Genomic DNA, 24,797 nt, shown 5'->3' with positions numbered 1-24,797 from the left:
CCTAGCAATTTCTGGAGTAGACATGGGGACTGAACTTACTAGTGGTTTTGGACTGCTGTACCAATACCTCTGAATTTCCATTTCAGCTTCAGTTTGTTGTGAAATGTTGAGAATGTGTGCAACAGATCTTCCTCCAAATGTTTCAGCCTTCCAATCTTATAACAATAAAACAAAGTATTAAATAGATAGAGAAGTCCTTGAGGTTGTTACCCCTTACCCTTGTGTGGGTGTGTTCAGGTTGGTCTGCCTAGTGTCTTGTATTCCAGCAGGTTTATGTAGCAGCCTACTGAAATTGCTTAAAATCAATGGAGTGTCTGTATTCTTAGTTTGTCTTTTTCATTCCTCTCTCTTGCTTGTCTTTAAAAAAAAAAGTCTGGTAAGTGTTGCAAAAAGCATTGCGAAAATTCCAATTGTTTAAGAATGGTGAAATATTTGAAATTCAATGTGTAGATCAGAGTTACTGTAAGGTCTGAGAAGTTGAACATTTCTGGATCTTATTTTTAAAGTTGTACTTGTATAATGTCTTAGACCATCAGAATAACTGTTTCAAGAGCTATTTGCTGTTCCACAGAGCTGAATATTTAATTAATATAAATGACAATACCATATTATTTTGTCTTAACATGAATATGCAGCTTTATTCAGTCTATGAAATTACTGAATTGTCTAGCTCTTTCCAGCAGTATTTGTATAAAACAAATTAATGGTGATTGCTGATGTGCTGCCACTTAGTACCAGTTAGAACTTCTGACAGTTTTCAACTTGTGTATAGTCCAGGAGGGTAAATTTTGTGACAAGGCTTTAATGTCTTAAAAACATGAATTCAGGGACGGACTCCTGTTGAAATTCAGCAGGACTGTTGAAAATTTGGATTCTGTGATAAAGAAATTGAAACTGATGCCAGTTTAAGTGATTCTTCTAAAGCTATAAAAATGCAAACAGAAGTCTTGGTAGGTGAACTATATTTTCTATCAGATTTCCTTTCAATATTTTCTTAAGCCTAAATATACACTCAAATCATGATGTAGATTTAATACCCCTTTCTCTGTGTCTGTGTCCTCTGTATGCTTATCTGTTGTCCATTTAAATAGTTGTGTTAAAATTACTGTCCCATTGTTCTGTTGCTGGATATAGCAACCTTTGACAACCTCAGACAAGTCACTTACGACTTCACTTTGTCAAATAGGAATCATAACATTGGATGTCCTTATCAAGACTATGGTACTCATAGCCTTGAGATGTTTTGTTTTCAGTGGTAAGTTAAGGAATTTAATTTCACACTTTTCTAGGTGATTTGATTTTTGGTGGAAAAGGCTCAAGGGTTTTTCTATGTAAAGGAGGCTTTAAAATGTAAGTTTCTTGGAGTGTCTTCAGTAAAGTTCTTCATAGGAGATTGTTTGCCATGACTTTTGCTCTGAGGCAACTTCCTATGTGTGTGTTTTGTGATGTGAATCCTGTTTTATTCTTCAAAGATTAAATGTTTTTCCTTTATTTTAGGCTGTTGCACCTCTAAGGGAGAAAATCAAAGATCTAGAAAAAAGGTATGTCATCTGCTGGATTTGGGAAGCAGCTCAAAGGCACAGTTTCTTTTCTGTAGCAGTCAGTTCTGTAGTTGTGGGCTTGAAATAAATTTTTGTATATACCTTCAGTACTTTTGATTTGTTGTCACATATAAGTGAGGAAAGGGCATTGAATGTTGAGACAGTAATGGTTAAGGTATTCTGGCTGATTGATCCTACTAAATCAAGCTGGGAGTGCTGGACTCTGTAATGTTCAAATCCTATGGAGGTATTTGCTGTTGGAGTCCAGATGATGAATGGATTACTGTGGTTGATGTCTGCTAAGACATACTGGTTTCATCTTCAAGAGACTTAAAATATGTTTCACCACACTTTTCCTATACTTGTGATGGGTGACTCTTCCTCAGCTACTGTTCAGTGATTTGCTTGTGCATCTTAGCCTGTGTGCATGAGCCTGGCCGACCACCTTCTCTCAGGATTTGTAAGGGAAAGTGTTGCCCCTCACTCTGTCTGTTTGCCTTTGTGTCACATCAGTTCTCTGATCTGGGTGTCCTGGTGGACAGATGATTTCATCACAGAATGAGATCTGGTGTGGCAGTGAGAGCTGTCAGCTCTGACAAGGACATGCTGCTTTTGCCGGTGGTACTGTTTTGCAAGTGACACTGCACACGTTGTTGGTGTCCCACGCAAAGCAGAGAGTGCTGCATTGCAAAAAGCCAAGTCTGGACTGTCCAAGCAGTATTAGTAAGCCCTTGTGGGGTATTGTGTACTTGTGGTTGTGTGCTCTTCTTTTGGAGAGGGGACAGAATACCATTGCTGCTGGACAGAGGTGTGCTTGACACCTGCAGTACTTAGCTGTTGAGAGATTTGTCTTGTCAGTGAGCAGCTGCCCCTCCTCCTCCCACTCCTCCTGGGCTGTAAGGAGAAAAAAATTCAGTTCTGTTTTTTTACAATTGATTTGAAAGGTTCAGTGACTTGCCACATACAATTTACTTCAGTGAGAATACTGAACTGGTTGCTCATCTCTTAATATGCACATGAACTTCATAGGTTGAACTAGGTGTATATTGGCAATGTGAAACAAACTGCAGGTTGTGTCACCACCTTGCCAATTACAATATTAAATTGATTTATTTATTAAATCTTCGTTGATAGTCCAGTCAACTGTCAGCTTCAGTTGTGGGTAATTCAGGTGTTTTCTTCTGCCATTCATGAACAAACTTGGTGGGAGGGTATCCTGATTGGCTCTTTATTTAATAATTGTTGTATTTTTTTCAAATGAGCAATGAGTTGTTGAGTAGAACCATTAAGTTAAAACTTCGCCTGCAAGCCATATAAATACTATGGCCTTTTCATGTGTATTGATAAGTTTTGTTTCAGACCTCTAGGAAAAAGGAGAAAGAATCAAAATATTTTTTTACCTCTGTATGAACCAATCTTAAAATTATACTTTCACAAAGGAGGAGCTCTTATTATTGTCTTATTATTATTTTTCAAATAATGTAGCCATTTACCTCTTGTGGTTCAGCTGAATGTGGGTTGTTGCAATTAATATTTTTTAAATTTTATACCTGTGTGAAGTGGAAGTAAATAACTACTCGCTGTCAGATGCCTGAAAGCTGAGATTCTGTTTGCAAAGTTTATTCTAGTGTCAATGTTTTGTTACTTCATAAGCTGATAAAACATGAAAGCAAGCCATCTTCATGCTTTTGAGAAGCAGGAAAGACAAGAATTCCTTAATGCTAGTCTCATGACAAGAGATTGTTTAACTGAAGCTAGAGGTGTCACGTTTTTTTTTAAGAATTTGCACAGCAAAAGCATTGCTATGTAGGCATCAAAGCAGGCATTAAGTCAAGATAAATTTGGTTTTGTTGCCAAATGGTCATCATTTGGCTGCCAGACTCTATCCCACTGCCTCTAAACTGCTACTGGTGTAGTAAAAGGAGCAGAAATGGTTGTGAGGTCCCTTTGGCAGCAATATGACCCCAGGCTGGATTACTGCAACCTTAAAATAGTGGTCTTTGAAATGGAGGAGCTAGACTTCCCTTGCATCTAGTTATTTCCCACTTAAACTTATTTTGAACTCCATAAATCTCCTTTTATGCGTGAGTTTTCCTCCCTGTCTCAGAATGTGTATTACACATCTGCATTGTGCTTGAGCACAGTCTTTCATTGCTTCAGCATAAATCAAATAAATTTTTTGTGACCTGTATAGTGATCTAATGCAAGTGTAGGTAGCTTCTTTTTCAGTCTCCCTGTGTGGCTAACATTGGAAGATTCCATTGCCATATTTCCCCTATCCAAGAAACTGAAAGTAGCTTTCATGCTGTGATGAAAATTGGATAAAGTACTGAAGCATCTGTGCTCTGGTGAGCCAGTACTGCAGGATAGAAGAGGGGGTGGGGGTGCTTCAAGATCACAGTTGTAGGGTTAGTTCAATCAGCGGCTCTTGGTGAGTAGAAGAAAATGTAATTCTTGGCATTTTTGGTCCTGCATGCTACACCAGGATATCTCTAGCCTGTGGATGTACTGGAGGAGAAGAGTTTAATTTTCGTGTGGTGTCATGCTGATATTTAGTTAAGGAAAACCTGAGCTATGAAATTGCCAAGACTATGAGGCTAATTACTGAAATAAATAAAATTCACACCTCCTTTCAGAGGACTTTGTTGGCAGAATGCATGGCAGGGAGAGAGAGAAATACTTCTAAGGTTTGAAACTAAAGAGTTTGAGAGAGCACTTAAGATTCATATGTTGCATAATTTTATTTTATGGTTTCTTTGGATTGATTAAGTTCTTGTAAGGAAGATGCAAAAATTAAATTACTAGCTTGAAGACCAAATCCAGCTAGAGCAAATAAATGGTAGTCTAGTATGCCTAAGAAAATTAAGATTAATTTTCATACTGAATAAACTCTTGTAGAAATTGTTGAAATATCTTAAAATGTGTTTTTTCAACATCCTGATTGTAAACTTTATATTGGTTTTTGTAAAACTTTAAGGCAAGTTAAAACTTTGTGTTGTAAGTTTCACATTAAAACATCATGGGGAAGTGTTTGAAGTCAATGCGGTAAGCCAACAAAATTTGCTTTGAGTTCCACAGCTTTTAAGAGGGTTGTTTGCCTTTCCAAACTTTAAAAATAAGGTGTTCAGTCACTGCGCATGTCTTATTGTTTTATTCTCTTGTGATGTCATGCCTGACATTAGTTCTGCTCTCAAAGGATAAAAGTCAGGTGATTCATTATATAAAAACAGGAAGAAAATTTAAAAGCACTCTTTGCAGATGAATTTTGATATTTCACCATGCATAAGCATTTTCTTGTGTTGACCCAGGTTGTTTTTCAGAATAAAGGACTAAATATACTCTTTGAATAAAGGACTAAATGTACTTTTAGCAGAACTTTAAGAATTGAAGGTTTTCAGAGTAGTTTCTCATGTATCAGAGACAGGTATGTGAAAGAAACCAGGCTGAAACTTACTTAGTTTTTCTTCTTTGTTTTGAAATGTTCTGTAGTTTTACCCAGAAGTACCCACCAGTGAAATTTTTATCAGAAAAGGATCGTAAAAGAATCCTGGTAAGTTTGTGTTTACTCAGAAGTTGTTTTGAGGAAATACCAAGAAATTCTGTAGAATGTAATCTGTTTTGTGGGATTAAGGACATGAGAAGGGATGAAGGGAATTACCTTGGATGTTATATGTGTTGCACAGGTTTTAGGGTGCTGCTTCACTTATTTGTGTTGATGTTCTTAAATTCATCATATGAACAATACATGTGGACTCTGCTTTTGAAGTTTGACTTTCCAACTAAACTGCTCTTCCCTGTGACTTCTCAGGATCACATTGCCAAAGAGTCTTTGTGTGCACTCTCAGATGGCTTAAACTTTCAAAGACTGGGAGAATTTTTTAAGCACATCTTAATGGCAACCTTGTGTGACCAAATTGGGCAAAATCTAGTCATAAGGCTAGAAAACAAGTTGCTCAGCAGGGAGTGCTCATCTCCCTGTATCTTCTCTGTGGATTCTGTTCTTTTGAAGCATCATAAGCAGTTGAGGGGGGAAGAGGATAGCAGGTTAAGTCAGGACAAATAGTTGTCCAGGGCATTCTTAAACTTAGTGAATTGTACTTGAACTCAACTTTTGCAAACACTTTTGAAGTTGTCTGTGACCTAGATTTTTCTTTGTTTCTGTTTGTCTGGGGAGTGGGGGTGAAATTGTCCCCATGTTTTGAAGGCAGAGAAAGTATAGCTTCTTGTAATGTGTAAAATAGAGTATGAACTGCTTCTGTCGTAACGAAAGTAAAGTCTACAACAAAACCCTGCTAGTATGCCTAACGTAGCTGGTGTTTTTATTTGCTTTGACTTCAAAATCTTGAAGAAAAAAACTGAAAATATACAGAAAAAATTATTTTGTTGCATTGTTAGGCAATAATCTTCATTGCTATTGCAAAATTTCAAAGGTGTTACTAAATTACCAGTTTAGTTCTGCAGTGGTGTTCTGTCATTTTTATGACACAGACCTGTAGAATCCCAGTGCCCCTGTTGAATATAGAAAATAAACTGAGGAAAATAGAGGCTTAATTTTGAAAATTCTTAAATTGTGTACTTTGTGTGTTTGCAAGGGTAAAGTAACCTTAATGTCATGTTTTCTGTGTGAGAATGTACTTCAACAAAAGTGTCAGTGAAAGCTGTTAACAGGCTGTGGAGCTCTTAATGTTCACTTCGAGCCTTTGCCACTGAAAAATACTGGATGTTTTGTTGAAATTTATTGCTTCAACAGAGATGGCAAGTAGTTGGAATAGGAGTGTTTTCAGCTGACCTGGAGGTGAATAACTTTCTGGTTCCCTGTGTATTTAGTACAGTTTAAATGACTACAGAGAAAGCTGGCCAAAAGGAGTGGCAGATTCTTCTGACTAGTTTTCTGCCAACTCGGGTGGGCATTCATTGGCCTCCTCCAGGTTTTTTTTTTCTGAATTGAATATAGTAGAGTGATAAAAGCAGAAAACAAAAAAATATATAATTTCCTTATGGGGCATGAGATGTTTTGAATCTGTTTGCAGACAGCAGAAATGTGTAATAAATAGACAAAACTGTAAATGTCTTTAGTGAAGATAATGATATGTAATATTTGTGCCTTTTAGTAGGTGCTGAAGTTAGCAAGCATACGTGCACTACTAAGTAATTAAATATTTTCATTAATGTTGTCCTAATAATTCCTTTTTAAGATCCAAGTTGTGGTGCTTCAGTTTTGATGTGGATATGATTCATGTACAACTTACAATTATGTAGATTAATATGTCATTGTGATTTAGAGTAGTAATATTTAGTAATATTTAAAAGTATAAAAATAGTAATATTTAGAAGTGATGCTTGTATGAGTAATTACAGGAAGGTTGTACAAAGAACTTCAGTGATAAATCATCTTTTCTTCTTTTTAATGTTGCATCAAATAATGTTAAAAAACATAATTTACATAGTCTTTTTACTTTTCCAGGGCATATTCAACTCCTTTTTCAATGATTTCTTAAGTGCTTTGTCTAATACCCATGGAAGTGATATGTTAATAAAGCCAACTTAGATTCATCATAAAAACTACTTGTAGGTTTAAGGTAATTGGAAACTTCTTTCCAGACAGAATTGGTTTGTGCTTTTTTTTACCTTTTTTGTGCTTTTGTTCTTATTGTGTATGTGATTTTTTTTTCCTGTGTTTTTTATGCTTTTTTTCATTTTTTGGTTGGCTTTGTGATTTTTTTTTTTTTAAAGGGGTATTGGGAAGAAGACACTTCCTTTTACTGAACCAGAGACATATATTGCAAGCATTGAGTTTATCTTCTCTAGAATCTTGGAAACAGAAGTAGCAGCAGGAGATTTCCATGGGTCTCAGTTGAAGGAGTAGGTTCACGTATTCTACAGCAAAGTCTTGTCCTGGTCACCACAGAAAAGGCAAAACCTTGGAACATTCAGCAAGGCTTCAGCTTGCTTGTAAGTCAGGATAAACTCATGGCATTAGGTTTGTTTTTTTCCCTCTGGGAAGTGGTGAGATGGCAAAGGGCTGTTCTCCCTCAGTTACTGGTCTTCTGTCCTCATTCTCATCATTCTGCCAGAAACCTGCTCTTCCCTCCTCTCTGTTGCAGCATAACATGAGCCTTGAGATTCTTTCTTTTATTCCAGAAGATGTTTCTCCTTCAGGTTTGTCAGGGAACTGAATAAGATGATGAATTTGCCACAAGGAAGCCCTGACAAACTGAGAAGAATACTAAATAGACCAACTAAATGATTCTTTCATTAACTGCTATTTACAATTGTTTGGACACACTGGTGCCCCTGAATTTTTAATAAGAAAAGAAAGAATGAGAATACAAGAAGTGGACATGAAAGTTTTTGCAAAAGAAAACAGATGTCATTTTTATGTGGGTTTTTTTTTGTTTGTTTGTTTGTTTTCAATCTTTGGAGGTTTTCCTTTGCTTTTTTTCTAGCTTAAAAAAAATCTGCTAATCTTGCTTTTTAGAACAGTGGATGGCAGGGTAGTGGACAGGATAAATGTTTAGTCTTTGATTAACCCAAAGTAAAAGAACTTCAGGCTTCTCATCCTTTTCCACATAGCACTTTGTCATTTCAGTGCACTGTCTGTTCTTTAGATTCCTGCTTGATTCCACCTTGTCCTTTCATTGTTTAGTTACTTGTCACTACAGCTGAAGAATGGACATAACAGCTGAATCACTTTGAAAATGTGAATTTGACCATGCAGATGTAGCTGATACCACACAGGTCTTTTACAATTCTACTTTTTGAGCATTGTTATGTGTTGTGTCTTGGTTTTTGAAAACAGTTTATGAAATGCAGAAAAAATAATTGCTTCTGTAGCTAGGTGTGGGTGTGTCACACAACTTGCAGTTCTGCTCATTGTGCTGACTGCTTCAGTACTGAATAAGTGATTTTTCTTGGCTTGTTTACTGTTAAAGTCTGTGGTGAAAAAAGGGAAAAATTAATGAACTTTCTTGTTTCTTCAATGAAACAGGGATTTAAATATTTTATTTCTGCTTGTTTCTGTGCAGCAGAACATCAAGTGTCAAGACAGGCGACTACTGCATGTCAGAGCTAATGGTATAGAATAGAGTTCTTTCAGTTGTAAGGGACCTGCAAAGATCCTCTAATCCAGCTGACTGACCTCCTTAGGCCAGGATGATGTATACTATGGATGCATCAAGACACAAAAAGAATGATTTTGGTTTTAGCAGATATTTCAAGTGAAAGGTCTTCATAGAATTCCCTTCCTCCTTTCTGAGTGAAAACTTACAGTACTTACTTAGGACACCCAGCATGTCTTCCATGATGTAGACCAGACAGAAGCCGGATTTGACATGTCTGATAAATTTGATGTGAAAATAATTTGGCATTCTGTCATACCTGTTTCTTCTGAAAAATGGCATTTGCAGAAATTTCTCTTATTACCCTTCTGCATCTTTTTAGACTTTGCTGTTACAAAAAAGAGCACAATCCAATTTGAAGGAAAAAAAGGAAAATAATCTGAAAATTAGATTTTGTTGATGTGAATAGGTAGCTGACCTTCTAGTCTGACAGTGATGAAACATATCAAGTATGTCTCAAAATTTTAAAGTCTGTAAATCTTGGAAAAAAATATATACATGGAAATGGAGTTGTTTCCCCTGAAGTAAGCAAAGATCTGAAACCTACTGTTCTATCTTCATGTTTGTAGACTTTGTCTAGTGTTTCTGTAAAAAGAAAAAGAAATTTATACCAACTGTCCTAACGCAGATAACTGGAGGAGCAGGGTTTGTGGGTTCTCATCTTACTGACAAACTAATGATGGATGGCCATGAGGTTACAGTTGTGGACAACTTCTTTACGGGCAGGAAAAGAAATGTGGAGCACTGGATTGGTCATGAGAACTTTGAACTGATAAATCATGATGTCGTTGAGCCCCTGTACATTGAAGGTAAGTAGTGTCTGCTTTGGTATTCACACTTTTTTGTGCCTTTCCCTTTTAAGCGTGTGTGTGTGTAAAGAAATGAAATTTATGTTCTGAGTCCTGGGTTGATCTGTCCAATATCTGTATGCGTTGTTTATTAGTAGCCCGTTTTTCTGTGACCTGTATGAAGTAAGAGGTTCAGAGCACTTTTGTCTTTGAAATCAGTTCTTTTCTGAGTGGACAGGAGGAAAGAGACCTTAAAAACATCCTGATATGTCTGATTTTGTGAGATGGCAAGATGGCAGTGGGTCAATCTGTCTGTCCAATGCATTGTCCCACTTTCCTATGTGCCTGCACAGGCTTATGCACACAGAATCTGTGGTCCAGATATTTCATGAACTGAACTGTAATTGAGGGCTGCAGTTACACTAGACAAGCATCTTGCAGCTGTGTATGGTCAGTTGAGAGGAAATTAACTTTCCTTAGTTGCATTCAGTGTCTTCTGTAGAAAACATTGCTCCCACTTTAGGTACAGGCACCCTACAAACTGAAGAGTTGGTAAACAGCAGCACTGAATTTGCCTGTTTTCAACAGAAAAACAAGAAAAATACACCAATCCTAAAGAAAGAAGCAAACAAACAAAAGTGTGTTCTGCTTTAAAGTAGTAGCTCAATATCTGGACTATCATAAACCTCAAACTATTAAGTAACCAGATTTTAAGGCACCATTAACATGGTTGTATTGGAGAGAGACGTGCATTTACAGACTCCTGTGAGAGTATCTAACCATATAATGAGTCAGTGAAAGCATTACTCAAATTACACTGCAGTTCTGGTGGGTGTGCTCCATCCTTTTAAAACTCTGTAGCAATGTACTTGTTCATTTTAAGAAAAAAATGAGTGGTTTTTTTTTTTTTTTTTAATTCCTGACAAATTCTAGTGGATGGAATTTCACAGGAAATATCTCTAGTAATTGCATCTCTTGTATTATTGCTTGTGATAAATTCCTGGCAAAACTACTGAAACAGTCCTGCAAAAACACATGTTCCTGCTCTATTCTGACAATGCACTGCTTCAGTTACTGCCTGTTATGTAGAAGTTATTTCAAACTTCTGTTTCCACTGATCAGGATAATGGAACAAGGATCTTATTAACTGACTCCAGGTGCTGGTAGCTCATACCTCAGCCAGATCAATTTGTCAGCTTTTCTAATCTTTTCCATTCTTTTCCTGCTTTCTGACTGATTACATTTGAGACTTTCTCAGAGAATTACCATCACTGCTATATTGTTGCCCAGCTAACTAGGCACTAATGAATGGGAATCCTGAGATCCTTCAGCTACCTTTCCTATGGCCTATGTAATTAAGATACCTATTCCCTATTTAGTACTGACAGCTAATTATTACATGTTACTCAGTGGGTAGTTTATTGAATGTCTTTTCATCTTCTAACAGTATAAATTGAGGCTGGCATGGCTAAGTTTTAAAATAAAATTAACTTTCATACACTAAGAACATGGTAAAATTCCATTTCATTATAGCCCAATGAAGCAATGGGGGAACAGTTTTTAAACAGATCAGCAAGTTTACATACAGATCAGATGCTTCTTTTCTTAGTCCCGGTTTCTCCTTTTTACTTGTAAATAGAAGTTGGAATGACTGTGAAGTCTTAATAAAAAGTAGGTTTGCATCTAAAGAATTCCTTTGTATTTGCTGTCCTGTTTAAACCAGGTTATATAAGGTTGTTTGACAGTACAGTTCCAGAGAGGATAATCAGTGCTTTATTTTTGAAAGAGACCTCATTTTTGGTCTAGAAAGAACAGTGCTTTCTCTTTGGATATGGAAAAGTGAATTTAGTCTCAAGATGGGTAGCTTTCAGCTTCACAGTGATGCCTACACACAATCTGCCATGGTTGCGTCATTGTCTCTGAACCGTGACACCAAGTGGGACTCAGCATTCTTGGATCTTGATCTAGGCTGGCCAGAGACAATAATAAATCTCATAAACACACATTTTATTTTTTAGCCTTGTGACAGCTGTAGTTATCTCTAATGCTGAATGTCTTTCTCCTCTACCAGGATTTTATTTGCTTTAGCATTTGGAAATGTCAGTGGGAAATGCACAAGTTTTCACTTTGGGTTTTTTTTTTCAAGCAGGAGAAAAAGGGTTTTGAATTCTTTAGTGGAATGATAGTAGTTTAGGAATCTTGAAAGATGAAAAATAGTAAAAAAAAATGTTGGAAATAGCTATATTAACCCTTTCTTCCTATTATAGGTCACTTCTGTGTTTTTAAAGATATTTTCGTTTCGGCCTGACCCTTCACATAGAGCTTTAATACACTATTAAATGGGCACTTTTTTGGTACAGGAAGACAAGAGGGTTTTTTTCTGAAGGCTAGTCTAGAAAGAAAAGAATCTTTTAACACTCTTTTTTGTATTATCAGAAAAAAAAAAATAGAAATACACATTTACTTATTTTCTGCCTCATTTTCTATATTCATTAAGATTACAAGTGCTCCAAGATAGTCACTTGAGAGCACTGTGGCTCATGTTCCTACAAACCATATTGTAAAGACACAGATGTTAATTGGACAACAAATGAGAATTAATGCTTCATCTGGTGTTACTGTGATGTACCCAAATTTAGGATAATGGATAAATTGCATTAGAAAATGCCAAAGGAAATTCTGTATTAAATAAATGAACATTATTAGTAATGTACTTGGTTTACATAGTGACATAAGTATTAGTGCCATTTTGTTTATACTTACCTTTGCATTTGAGTTGACTCTCTGTTGGTAGTAAAAAGTAAGGGTTTGTTTTTATATCACTTCAAGCCACCCAAGTCTCCTATTTCTACTGTGAAATATTGTTATACTTAAATACGCGTTTTAAAAAAAGCAAAAAACAAACAAACAAAAAAATAACCACAAAAAACCAAACAAGACTCCCAACCTAAAACCACAGATACATGTAAACAAAAAAAACCCCACGAAAATACACAATGCATGTACCCCACAAAATCCCCAAAAACACTCACATGAAAAACCAAGCCACTTCCAAGGTGGTATCATAAGATGGCACGTGATCATTCCACAAACTGGACTCCTAAGCAGGAAAAAATGCCTCTCAGTTTTCAGTCTTGAGGTCCAGTTTTCAACTACCCTTAGGCACACACAGCAGTTGAATAAATCTGGAAGAAAACATCAGACAGTTAGCCCATATCCTTCTCCCACTGGTGTTTCTTCTTCCTGCTTCTTCAACTAACTTTTGGAAGCCTTAAAACAATCTGTAAAGCGATAGGTGCACATTTCCTTTAAACCCAGCTATCTGCTGTATCTGCAAGATGTCTTCAGTGGAACTGTTTCACACTTCACAGGAACACACTTTGTCCTTGCATTTATTTTTGGTTGCATTGTAGTGTTGTTTTGTTTTTACTACACCTTTCACAAATTTGAAACAAAACCAGGCCTGAAAATGTGCCACAGATTTACAGTCAGCAGTGGAGTCAGTTGAACTGATTTCACTTCCCTAATCAAAGGTGCACAGTATGTTTTGAAAAATACAGTATGATAATTCTAAAATTGCAGTCTGTGGCAGCTGAAACTCCTGCCCAAACTCTTTTTGGGCAGAGCAGTGAAGAGTGGTTCCACTCTGATGCTAAAAAACTTTTCATTTAAAACAAGCGCATGTGTACTACCTAAGTAATATAAAATGAGAGAGAAGTAAAGTGTAAATGGTAGGTAATGATAAACTGTTTTATGGCTTATGTTCTGAGATTAACTGATCTTCAGTTAACTAAAACTGGTTTTGGTCTTGGTTTGTTGTTCTGTTTTAATTCTTCATGCCACCAGTCCAGTTTCTAGAAAAACATTTCTTAAATGTTGGCTCTAATTTCAGTGACTGTTGTGAATACAAAGGTAGTTTTGGCTCTTTTGACTCTCACTGAAAAGGTTTTTAAAAATAGTATAGTAAAAACACATTTTGCAAGTTGAAAGGCAGGATGTTAGCATGTGATACACATAGTGGCAAGGATGTTAGCTTTTAGAGTTTGAAGGAGGTGTTGTAGTTGCTAGTTATACGCACATAGGTAAGTAAAGTAACGGTATTTATATAATTTTAATAAATAATTTTCTTGACCGGGACTAAACCTTTTATTTTTAAGGACTTTTCTGGGTTGTATGTCTGAGTTGATTTTTAAGGCGAAGACCAACAGTCTTACAAAATAGGTCAATAGAATAGTCTATAGCCTTCTTGTGCATAACAGCCTTCCAGATGTCAGGATGGTAACATTTTACTAAACAGTATTCTACAGTATCCCAGAATTGTTCAGTATTCAAGTCCCCTCATAGGTCATTTAAAATGCATACAAATACAAACACAAAGAGTGCCTTTGGCTTCCTTACTTCCATCCCTCATTTTTCACTTCCTAGTCTTTGTTCTCTGTGCTAAATATGTTCAGCTTGCTGGTTTTAAATTGTATGGTCAGGAAAGTCTATGGCAAGGCAGAGGGTAACAAATGCTACTTTATTTTGTTTGTCCAGAGCCAAGTGCTGTGGTGCCTTGATCTTGGTCTGGTATGAGGCTCTCCAAAACTGCTCCACTATGAGCAATATGGTAAATCTTTATGAAGTTATTCCAGTTTGCCTGACATTACAGACAACATGTTTAGCATTAGGTGAATGAACTTGTATTTATAGTCTTTTTTAGTTCAGGGCGATAGAAATGTCTTGCTTCATTGTGTCAGTTTCTCTGGCCTGACCTCCAGTAATAAAATCGGCACAGCTGGTATTTTTTTTTTTTTTTTTTTACAAGAAAAGTCCATACATTCAAGCTGTAGAAACTTACTTGTATGCTTCTGATCAAAGCTTTTCTGCTCAGTGCTTCCTGACTAGCAAATACAGTGATGGATGCAGGTGCTTAGTGGACTTAGTGACCCGTTCAGTCCTTTCTGGAACCATGACACATGTTGAAGGCAGAAATTGAAGATGAAGGTCATTTCCTGTCATAGGAAAGGTGGTAGATTTCTCCCTTACCATTCACTTAGGAAGCATGGAGACCATATGCAGTATTAGGGCTAGAAAATAAAGATATGAAGGGAAGTAGTTTTACGGCAGTATTTTGGAGTTTTATGGAGTATTTTGTCCTAGTCACCCTAGGACAGGTAGTGTTACTGATCATTCTTGTTTAGCATTAAGGAAGACACAAGACTGAATGTTTGTGTCCAAATTTAGGTCTTGCAGATACCATATATGCTAAATTTTAGGGATTTTTTTTTTAAGCTTTTCATATAGAGAAGGGTGTATTTGGCAAACATTAGTTGCTGTTTATCTTGCAATATGTTACTTAAATCTTATGTACTTCTTTATTTGCCACAGTGTACCTTGGGTACCTGACTTCAATGTTTATGCCAGCTTCTGTGTCTGTGCTATTTTGAAATGAATTTGATTTTTTGGCCTTTTTTTCAATGAAATTGTAACATAACAGATTTATTTTTTTATTTATCAGTAGCCTATGATCTTCTGCTTGGTAAACTACTTGCTGCTGTCTTTACAGTTAATAAAATTCTACTCTCCCATGTGAGCTGCACACAAAACTTGCAGAATTTTATTGTTATAATTTGTTCTTCTGTTGTGGTCCTTAACATAACACTTTGCACAACTGTTCATAAGGTTATTTTCAATTAATTGTGCTGTGGCTTTATTGCAAACCTAGCTCAAGGCTTCGTATTAAATGTTGTAAAACTTCTTTTCTTTACCTTGTGTAACAAGAAAGAGTTGTGAAGGTCAATTACTAGATGTATTTCTTTCTGTCCTTCAGTAGATATTGTCCCAGGCACCCAGACAGTTACTCCTTTGAAAAGCTGTGGCTTGGAGAGCTTTCCACAGCTCTGGCTGGAAAAGAGTTAAATTGTCTGCTATCTTAAATAACCGTTAACTTTGTGCTACAATGCACAAGGTTGTCAGCCAAGCTGGGTAAATGACTTTGTCTAGCTGGCCTGCTGAAATTCTGCAAGGAAAAAAGAAAAGTAGGTATTTTCAGAACCTGACAGTTAATTGAAGGGAGGTGGAATGAGAAACAATTATTCTTATTTCAGCATTGTCAGTTTGATGGATCAAATATGAAATGTTTATGGTAGAAACTTTTCACCCTACTGAAATGTCCAGCATTCTCCAAATGTTTTGGGAAAATGGTGATCTTTTTCATTTGTTTGAGGTTTGATAAATGAAAGATTGCTTCCCAGGCAAGAGGCAGAGGTCCTGTCGCTGCCTTGTTGCCTGTCCTGATTCAGAAGATGGCCATCTGACACTTGGCAAATTCCCCATCTTTTGTCTCTCTGCCAGTTCTGCTCTTGCTGAAGCTTTTCCATACAGGGGTTGATTTTGGCCTTTATGCATGGGGGGAAAAGTACATTAAAACAAATGAGACAGGCAAGAATGTACATCTGGCAAGGAAAGCCTTGTTTTTTCCCCCAGCTCCTTCTTTGTTCAATTTAAAACAATTGCTCACTGGAAAACAAGGGAAGAATGAAGGACCAAAAGGAGAGTGCTTTCTTGCTTGCTTTTTCTTGCTTTCTATCTTTATTTTGCACTGTTTTTTACACTTAATTTAATGTTTAAAAATAAGTAGATAAACTAAGGAGGTTTTGGGGTTTTGTATTTTATATGCATTTGTTTTTAGCTAACAGTTGTATGACCACTTGGATAATCACAAGCCTAGTTCACTCCTTGTGGAGCAAAAGGAATGGTAATTTTTGACTTTCTGTATCTGGACTGCCACATGCCATTAAAGGAACCATTCCTATATGGGCTGCTGCATGTCAAAAATAAGCAGTATTTGAAAAGAAAAAAACAAAAATACCATAAAACAAAATTAAGTGGATAGAGAGGGAGGCAGGAAAGAGTTCCTTTCTGCTTTGACAGATCAGGATTGGGCGGTTAATTACTAACAGATCAAAATGCTTTTGAAGTTTTTTCTCTTTCCAAAAATTCCACCACAGCTTGTCAAAAACCTGATTTAGAAAGGTTGTGAAGGAATAGGAAGAAAGAAACAGCGTAAAACCCAGGTCAGACTTCATCTTTGAGTCGGTGGTAGGTGACTTCAGCAATTAAGGAGTAAGCAAAGTAAGGAGCAGTTATTCCATATCAGACTTCATCATGCAGAGCAAGCAACTAGCTTCATGTTGCAGATAGACTCCTACAAGTTTCATTTGCATTAGCAATGCAGGTAGGGCTTGGAATTAAGCCTGAACTCAGAACTTTATTCCACCAGCTCTCACTATATCAGGTCAGCTTTGGATGCTGTTTGTGTTGCTATGGCAGCTGCCTTGTGTGATAGACTCTCTCTTGGTGCTGCACCAGAGTTGATAGTGGTTTGGTGTACTATTTCCTGATCATTCAACAATAGCAGAAAACCTGCTACATGAAATTTTATTTCTCTGCACATTTTTATGTGAGAATAAATACTCAAAACTATTACACATCTGCCAAAACTGTCTCCCTTTAGCTTTCTGGGCTGTTTTGACATCTAGGCAGCAGTTCATCTCTGCTCTCCAGAGATAAACAGCTGTAGACCAAAGAGATCATGGCAACATATAAGTAGATATATTTGTGGCGTCTGGATGAGCATACTGTCAAATATCATTACTCTGTCAAGACAGTAAAACTTGCAGTAACAGTCAAGTTTGCCGTAGGAGCTCATCTTATGTTTATGTTGATAGTTAGTTGTTCTCTGGGGTGAGGTATGGCTTGAAATAATTTCTCCTTATTTTGGTCACTTGACTTTGTGAGTTTCATCAGTGAATAAAATTATTTTGCAGGATTTCTTATGTTGCAGTGATAGTGCAGGGCTGCAGTATGTTTCCGTCAGATGAACCAGTGTCTGCTTATCCAAGCTACGTTACATAAAAATCAGGTGCTGAGCTTGCGCAGTAGACAGTAGACACAACAATTAATCTAGAAAAGCTTAACTTATAGACAAGCACATTTCATCAGGAATTCAAAAAGAAATTAGGTGGAATATTTTACCATGCCAATATTGCTGGTATTTTTAAAGCATTATTACCAGAAGATGTGCTTATCTTAAGAAGAATGTAATATTTTAATGTGAAGGACATACTTGTGCTTTGAAGGCTTACCTACTTTTCATTTTTTCATTGCTCAATAGACTTAAAAAGTAAGGGATGACTTTCACATGTATAATTCAAGCTACTTATTTATGATCTTGCCCTACTAGTCTGCTTTTTTTTTAATATATAAGAGGTCAAAAAGCAAAGCATTTGCTTTGTCAAATGAAATTTGAGGATGGGAAGGAAGTCTTCAACACAAGGTGTATTGCTTGTAATATTTCAGTGTTCTCAACCAGTTGAAAACAGGTGATAACTTCATAGTTGATATTTTTTCATATAGTGATTGGGGAAATGGCTTTAAACTGTAAGAAGGTAGGTTGAGATTAGAGGTAGGAAACAGAATCTGTACTGTGAGGGTGGTGAGGCACCAGAAAAGGTGGTCCAGAGAAACTGGATGCCTGATGAACACTTGAAAGTATTCAAGTACAGGCCATGCTGGATGGGGCTTTGATCAGCCTCATCTAGTGGAATGTGTGGTAGGATCCAGGGGATCTTTAAGGTGCCTTCCAGTTCAAACCATTTATGAATTTATTTTTTCTCACTAGTAGATGTAACTCATATACAGCTTGTACTGTTCAAGCAAGTATAGTTGTATTTAAATTGAGAAAAAGAAAAGCTTTTTTTGGTTTTGTTTTTGAGTTTGGTTTTTGGGGGTTTTTTTTGGTTGTTCTTTTGATTGTTTTTTTATTTGAAAGTCAAGGGTGCTTCTGCCCTGTTTTAAGTAGGAAAAGTAATTTCACTGGAGGAAAAAGTTGATTGTGTCACAGATAATATGGAAGTTAAAGCCCCCAACAGAAGGCTATAAGAAATCAGCATGTGGTCAAAATACAGATTATTTTTTAATGCTGTGATTTTTTTTCTATTGCTTTTCAATAACAAAACACCTAAGGAAATAGAAAACATCTGTTTGACCAGTAGTGTTCTGTTCTAGGGCAAGGCAGCCTTATGCAATGCATTATTTTCTTCTGTCAGAATAGCAGGTAGCATTAACTTTTCCAGCTTCTTTCTGGTTTCAGTGTCAAGTCTTCTTTAAAAAAAAACAACCCTAACTTTTCTTTAAAAACACAATGGAGTTATTTTCCCTTTATTTTATCAGGCCATTCTAATTATTGCTTCACCTTTTGATTGCTTTTCTTGAATGACCGTGGTCTATGGGATTTTTTCTCCTTAAGCATCTCATTTGAGCTTATGTTTAATTTTTACTTTTGCAGTTGCTTATCCATGGGTGTTTTTTTAAGATAGTTCTGACTTGCTGTGATTCAAGTTACATAGAAGACGGAAAGGCATTAACATATGTACAATAGTCATGTTATGAAAGGCTTGCAGGTTGAGTTTTTGAATATCAGATACTGCCTATTGCAATGAATCCAGTTTTCATTGCTTTGTTTTTATTATAATTTAACAAATACGTTTCCAACAGTCTTTTGTTTCTAATACCTCCAGCCTTCAATGATCTCAGAAAATGAATTTAGGCTAGTTCTTTGGTTAAGTGTATTTCATAACAGGGAGTGGAGGAGTGTGTGAAATCTCTGTATTGGGTTTTGATTTGTGTGTTTGTTTTTTAAATTAAGGCTAAAATACTGTATTATCCAAAGCATTGCATATATGTGACAGAAGTAACAGGGGGAAAAAGGACAAAAGTTGCATGCTTGTATCTTGCTGTATGTATTTCATATGTAAATGATAGAAAGTTGATTAATGTTTCATTGACAGATGATCTAGAAATAAAAATACAGTATTTAATTTTCCCAAAAAGTTTATCCTCATATTGAAAAAATGTTTCTACCATTTTTGCTTCAAAATCTATTTTAAAGAAAAGTACTCTAAAGCTTGTAGCCACTTAAAAACTTGAGGCTAACAGAATGCTCCAAATACTTCTGCAGCTTCTAAACATTTTGGAAGTACTCAGCTAAATTTTTTTAAGTGGAAAAGTGTGAACACCAACACAGACATTTATATCCATGTTAACAGTGTTGATATATTACATTATGCTCTAGATTTAGTTTTACTAAAAATTAATTTTTCCTTAGATTTACAACAGGTTTGTGTTCATGTCATCTGTTGGTAGTGATACAGGAAGTGCTGAGTTCCAGTGCTAGGAAGTTCACAAAGGAATACTCGTTTCTTGACTTTCTCATTTAATATCTTATGTGAGAAAATAATAATGCTATCCCCTCCATTTTTCTGTAGTGGACCAGATCTATCATCTAGCATCTCCTGCTTCTCCTCCAAATTACATGTATAATCCTATAAAAACATTGAAAACCAACACAATTGGGACATTAAACATGCTGGGTAAGTGGAATTTTTTTTATTACTTTACTTGGTTAGACATCATATAGTCCTGACTGAGTTGCTGGGGAGAGGGGAGGATGAAGCAAATGAGTTGTATGTTTTAAAAAGTTGTTTCTTTACATGAAATAAGGTTGGGGGTATTTTTACCCTCTGAAGATTTTTGTCATTTTCCTTTAAATATAAGTGTAAATGGACACTGATAACATGGCTGTCAAAGCACAATAATTTTGTGCCTGTAAGTTGGCTATGGAGTGTGCAGTAATTACAGAAGTAATAGGAACAATTAAGAGCATGGCATTTTTATAACACAGTTGTGTTCATGACTGCTGTGTTCACTTTGGTGACTATGGGACATTCTCACAATTACCCTGAGTGTTCCTTTCCACCTCAGCAAATATTGGACTAGGTGGAACTGCCCTAGTTTAAACTCCAGACATCAGGAGTACTGCACCCTCTTGTGCATGCCTTGGCTAGCAAATTCTGAAAGAGTGTTTAATGTTGAGCATTATACTGGATAATTACAAGACAATGTTTTCAGCTTTGTCTGTTTGATGCTGGGAATAGGTCTGTAAAAAGAAGACCTCAAGCCTTCGCTACTTTTTACTCCCATCTTTCTACTATTTGGTATGATGCAGTCTGGTCTGAGTATCAGTGATCCTAAGAATTTTTATGAGTCAGAAAAGATCCTGGGCATTAGCATAGCCAAGTTTCTTATTTGGTTGATACTCTAGAGAGTACAGTTCAGAGAATCAAGTGATTCAGAAGCTGTTGAGGTACCAGAATGACAGAGGAGAGAGATTTGTTTGATTTGCTAACTTGCAGACCAGAAAGCCGTTGAAATGGAATGCAAGATAATGGAATTATCCAAGGATTTTAACAAATTTAACAAATTTGTTAAAATCCTTGGATTATCCAAGCAGTTTAAAAGGGCATGATAAAGGAGAAGTTATTGATTTTTGTCCTATAAGATGTTATTCTGTATAAGTTTCTTTACATAGCTTGTCTTTAATCTATGTAAGGAAGAATTTCGTAATGATAATGTACTATGTTACAAGATCTTGGTTTCCTAAGTGGAATGCTTCCTTGGCCTGTTGTCCTGGGGTGACTTTATGATGGAGTGACCTTTATTTAGATTGTAATAGATTGAAGTTCTTGGATCTCGATTCAGTGCAACTGCTAGTCCCAGAAGCAAACACATCACATGCAGGTGCTGCTCTGCGATTTCTTAAGTTGTCTAGTGGTGGAATTGGGAGCTATGGATGTGATTTACAGCTAAATAGTGAGAGAAATCAAAATCTCTTTAAATCAAGTAAAACAGGACCACACTAAAACAACTAGCAGGAGTGAAAGATTTTTGCACTTGCTCTAATTACATTTTTCTTTCCCCATCACCCAAAATCTAGGTTTAGCTAAACGTGTTGGAGCACGGCTGCTGCTGGCCTCTACATCAGAGGTTTATGGAGGTAAGAAGAATGAAACAGTATTTGGAGCTCTTCAGATATGACTGTGTAAAAGAATATTTACACATCTTTTGTCAGATACCAAAATGATAGATTTTCATCACTGTCTTAGATTGCTTTTTTAGGAGATGATTTTACAGTTTAAAATGTGAGAAGGGCATTTTTACAGTGCTTGCTTTATGTATTTAGTCAAGAGTGGTGGCAGGAGACTTGCAGTGTTGTCTGTTATCTTTCCTGTGTCCTGGTTTACATCTCTTTTTCCAAAGGGCTTGTGGGGAAATTGAGTGCTGTACTCTAAAGTCCAGATGCCATAATGAAAACCTGAGAAGAAAGATCATTTCAATAGTAAATATGCATATCTTTTTCCCATCACATAGGAACTGTATTGTTAAGATTTAGCAATTGCCCTGGTGTGTAACAAACAAAGGACGTAACCTGCAAGCTAAGAAACTACTGGTTATGCATGCAGGTTCTTCTGGTGTCTCTTAAAATGTAATATTTGGCAGTGCTCTCCATCTTCCTCTTAGTGTTAGAAGTGAAGGAGTGAAAGAATGATGGATAGAATGGTGATTGGATGCAGCAAAAATCTTTACCAACTTCCTAAGGTGTGTAACAGACCCTGTGCCTGATAGAGAAACTTCCTTCTGTTCTGAACTATTGCATAATTGATAATAGCAGTGTTGGAACATTAGTGGAGATACAGAGGCACAGTACCCTGCTCAGTGGGACTAGATTTGAGTCTCAGCTGAAAGAACAAACAAGTAAACAAAAAATAGTCAAAGATACAATATACAAAGCTTTGTGAGCAAAAAATGAGGAAGGACAAACAACACACCTCGATGTGTTTACATTTGGTGGAGCAACTTCAGAAGATTGAAAGTAAATGCCCAAGCAAGAGATCACTAAGATGATTGGCCAGCCAAAGTGGCCTGAGCATGTGCAGCATTCCTACTGCCTCCCAAGCCTTAGATTATCTATGGTCAGGCTTTGCAGAGAAAAATGGTAGCCCCGAGGACTCTTCTGTAACTGAACATTCTCCCTTCTGGAGCATCTCCTTTCCCACACCATCTTTTCAGGCATTTTTAAGATTGTTAGGAGCTTTTATAATCAGGTAAAAGTTGTATGCATTTATCATTACTCTGTGGCTCTCATATGGCACAAATTCATCCATAATCATGTCTGAGCAGCAGAGAATCTGGAAGGTTTAATTAGGACTGTCAAGGTTGTTTAAAAAAATTAGCTCTCAACAGTAGGAAGTTCTGTAGTAATATATGCACACTTCAAACCCAGTAGAAATTATACCATTCGAAAGACAGCAAAGGAGGAAATTTAACTAAGTGTCTGCATTTCTTCAAGCATATAAAGCACACACCATCAAGGTTCCTAGGTGATCGTTGTTTGTGTTTTATAATCAAGAACTTCTGTGCTGGATCAAACCAAAGGATTGTCTAACCTGATTGTGCCCAGTGATAGCTAGTAAAAATACCTAGGGTAGAATAGAAGAAATATAAGTGCTTTGTGGTACCTCACTCTTGCCTCTTTAAGAAACGCAGTACATCTGTATTTTCTCCATTTTTTCTTTCCTTGTTTCCTATTTTGTGAAATTTGAATATGCTTTACTTTCCTACATAACTTACAATGCCTCTTCCATAACTGCTGCCTACATAACCTGTAATGTTTCCTTTGAAGCACATCAGGTAAAAGTTGTATTTATGCCCTTGGGTAGTCTGTCTTTGCAGGGGAGAGTTGAATTTAACCCTCTTTTCAAACACTCTTAGGGAAAGCAGTTGCTGGCTGTTTGCTTGTATTCAATTATTTTATTAGTCTTTCATCTTCTGCTACTGCTGCTTTCATGGTTCCAGTGATTGCACTTTAAAGAAATTGTGTTAAAATGTAGGATTTTCTGAAATATAGAATTCAGAGAGAAGGTATGCTGATTTGTATAACACAACTTTCTACTGAAATATATAAAGGATTATATAATATATAATCCTTTTTTGATATATCATAATCTAAGGTGTTTTTTTTTCTCATAGATCCTGAAGTTCACCCTCAAAATGAGGATTACTGGGGCCATGTGAATCCAATAGGTCCAAGAGCCTGCTATGATGAAGGAAAGCGGGTTGCAGAGACCATGTGCTATGCATACATGAAGCAGGTATTAAACTTGTATCAGATTCAGTGGCTTTTCTGTAATTACTGAAGGCTCAATGTATGGAAAGACTGAAATACGTGTGTTTAGAGGGAGGAGGGCAAAAAAGAACATCTTGAGTAGGAACACTTATCCTGTTGTTGCAAAATTTGTTTTCTTTAATGGGAAGGTTTTATTGCTCTCGTCTGTTCAGTGTTTTCAAATGAGCAGTGTTCTTGTAGAAAATAAGCTTTAGTTTTCTTAATAGATATGTCTTTCAGTATAGTAAATAGTTTTTAAACAGATTAAACTGAGATGACCTTAGTGTGCTGAGAAGTCAATGGGATTGAATAAGGCTATTACTGATAAATGTGTAATGTTGAAGGAGAATAATCAAAATCAGAATATACAGGTAAGAATGGGGAAGGTCTTTAATGAGAACTTATATAGAAGCAATGTATTTTAAGCACCTTTGAAATGTCTTAAAATTATGTAGGTATAAATTAGAGACCTTAATGAATACCTAGCTTTGCCTGTTTTCAGACGAAGACAGTAAGTAACATGAGGATAAAAATGCAATTTAAAATATGTTTAAGAAATCATACATGCCAGTTTCCTTGTGTTTCCTAACCAGCAAGTAGAAATTCATCATTAACTAACATAGCATTGACTGTTTAGCTGTAAGGAAATCTTGCTTAATTGTGTTTCAGCTATGCTCTAGGAGACTATTCAATTAGCAAATGTGGCACATTAATGAAAATGGTATCAGTATTTCTTGTTATTTGCAGCTTTAATATACAAAAGTATAAATCAAACATAGTGTATTGTATTGAATTTTAAACCTTTAAATTAAAAAATTCTGAGTACTTTTATAAACCTTGAAAACAGAATCAAGCTGAAGTGTTAAGTCTTTAAGAGATGGTATTTTAGTATAGAGTAGTAATTTTGTCTTATCTCTTCTACCAGACTGAGAAGGCAGAGGTTCTGTCTCCTTTGTTCTCTTTTAAATCATTTAAGGTCCAACATGGTGACATTGCTCTTGTTCAGGATGATGTCTCCAGTATTTCACTGTAGCAAAATATTCCTTATCAGTTTGGAAACCTATTTGCAGTTGAAGGTTGCAGTTTTTAATGAGAAATTTTTTATGTGCTAGAGGGTGTTGCATTTTTTTACAGGTTTGTGGTACACACTGCGTATTCTTTTAGAAGGGCATTAGTAGGTAATTTTTAAAATCATGGACTATATCTTAAAATCATGGAGTCATGATAGCATCTCATAAGTTTTATGCAGGATTCACAATGAATAGGAAAGGTTTATAAGGTGGAACTGCAGTGCATGCATACA

The 24,797-nt window shown here is 36.3% G+C and overlaps 1 protein-coding gene across 4 annotated transcripts in view; it reads left to right on the top strand.

Annotated features, from left to right (window-relative positions):
* Nucleotides 1-24,797, top strand: part of UXS1 (UDP-glucuronate decarboxylase 1) — a 54,941-nt gene that overhangs the window by 15,709 nt on the left and 14,435 nt on the right. For 3 of the 4 annotated variants that reach the window (XM_021538064.4, XM_085583147.1, XM_085583136.1), the window contains exons 4-9: nucleotides 1,498-1,541; nucleotides 5,031-5,091; nucleotides 9,288-9,468; nucleotides 19,758-19,862; nucleotides 21,266-21,325; nucleotides 23,359-23,480. In XM_021538064.4, the coding sequence (XP_021393739.1) occupies nucleotides 1,498-1,541; nucleotides 5,031-5,091; nucleotides 9,288-9,468; nucleotides 19,758-19,862; nucleotides 21,266-21,325; nucleotides 23,359-23,480 (573 nt within the window). The remainder of the gene's footprint in view (nucleotides 1-1,497; nucleotides 1,542-5,030; nucleotides 5,092-9,287; nucleotides 9,469-19,757; nucleotides 19,863-21,265; nucleotides 21,326-23,358; nucleotides 23,481-24,797) is intronic. The other variant, XM_085583128.1, reaches the window with a different exon arrangement.

This window comes from Lonchura striata, chromosome 1 (assembly GCF_050655825.1).
Source record: "Lonchura striata isolate lonStrDom1 chromosome 1, ASM5065582v1, whole genome shotgun sequence".
Taxonomy (NCBI): Eukaryota; Metazoa; Chordata; class Aves; order Passeriformes; family Estrildidae; genus Lonchura; species Lonchura striata.
Note: the sequence above shows the minus strand (reverse complement) of the source record. Positions and strands in the feature narration are given on the sequence as shown.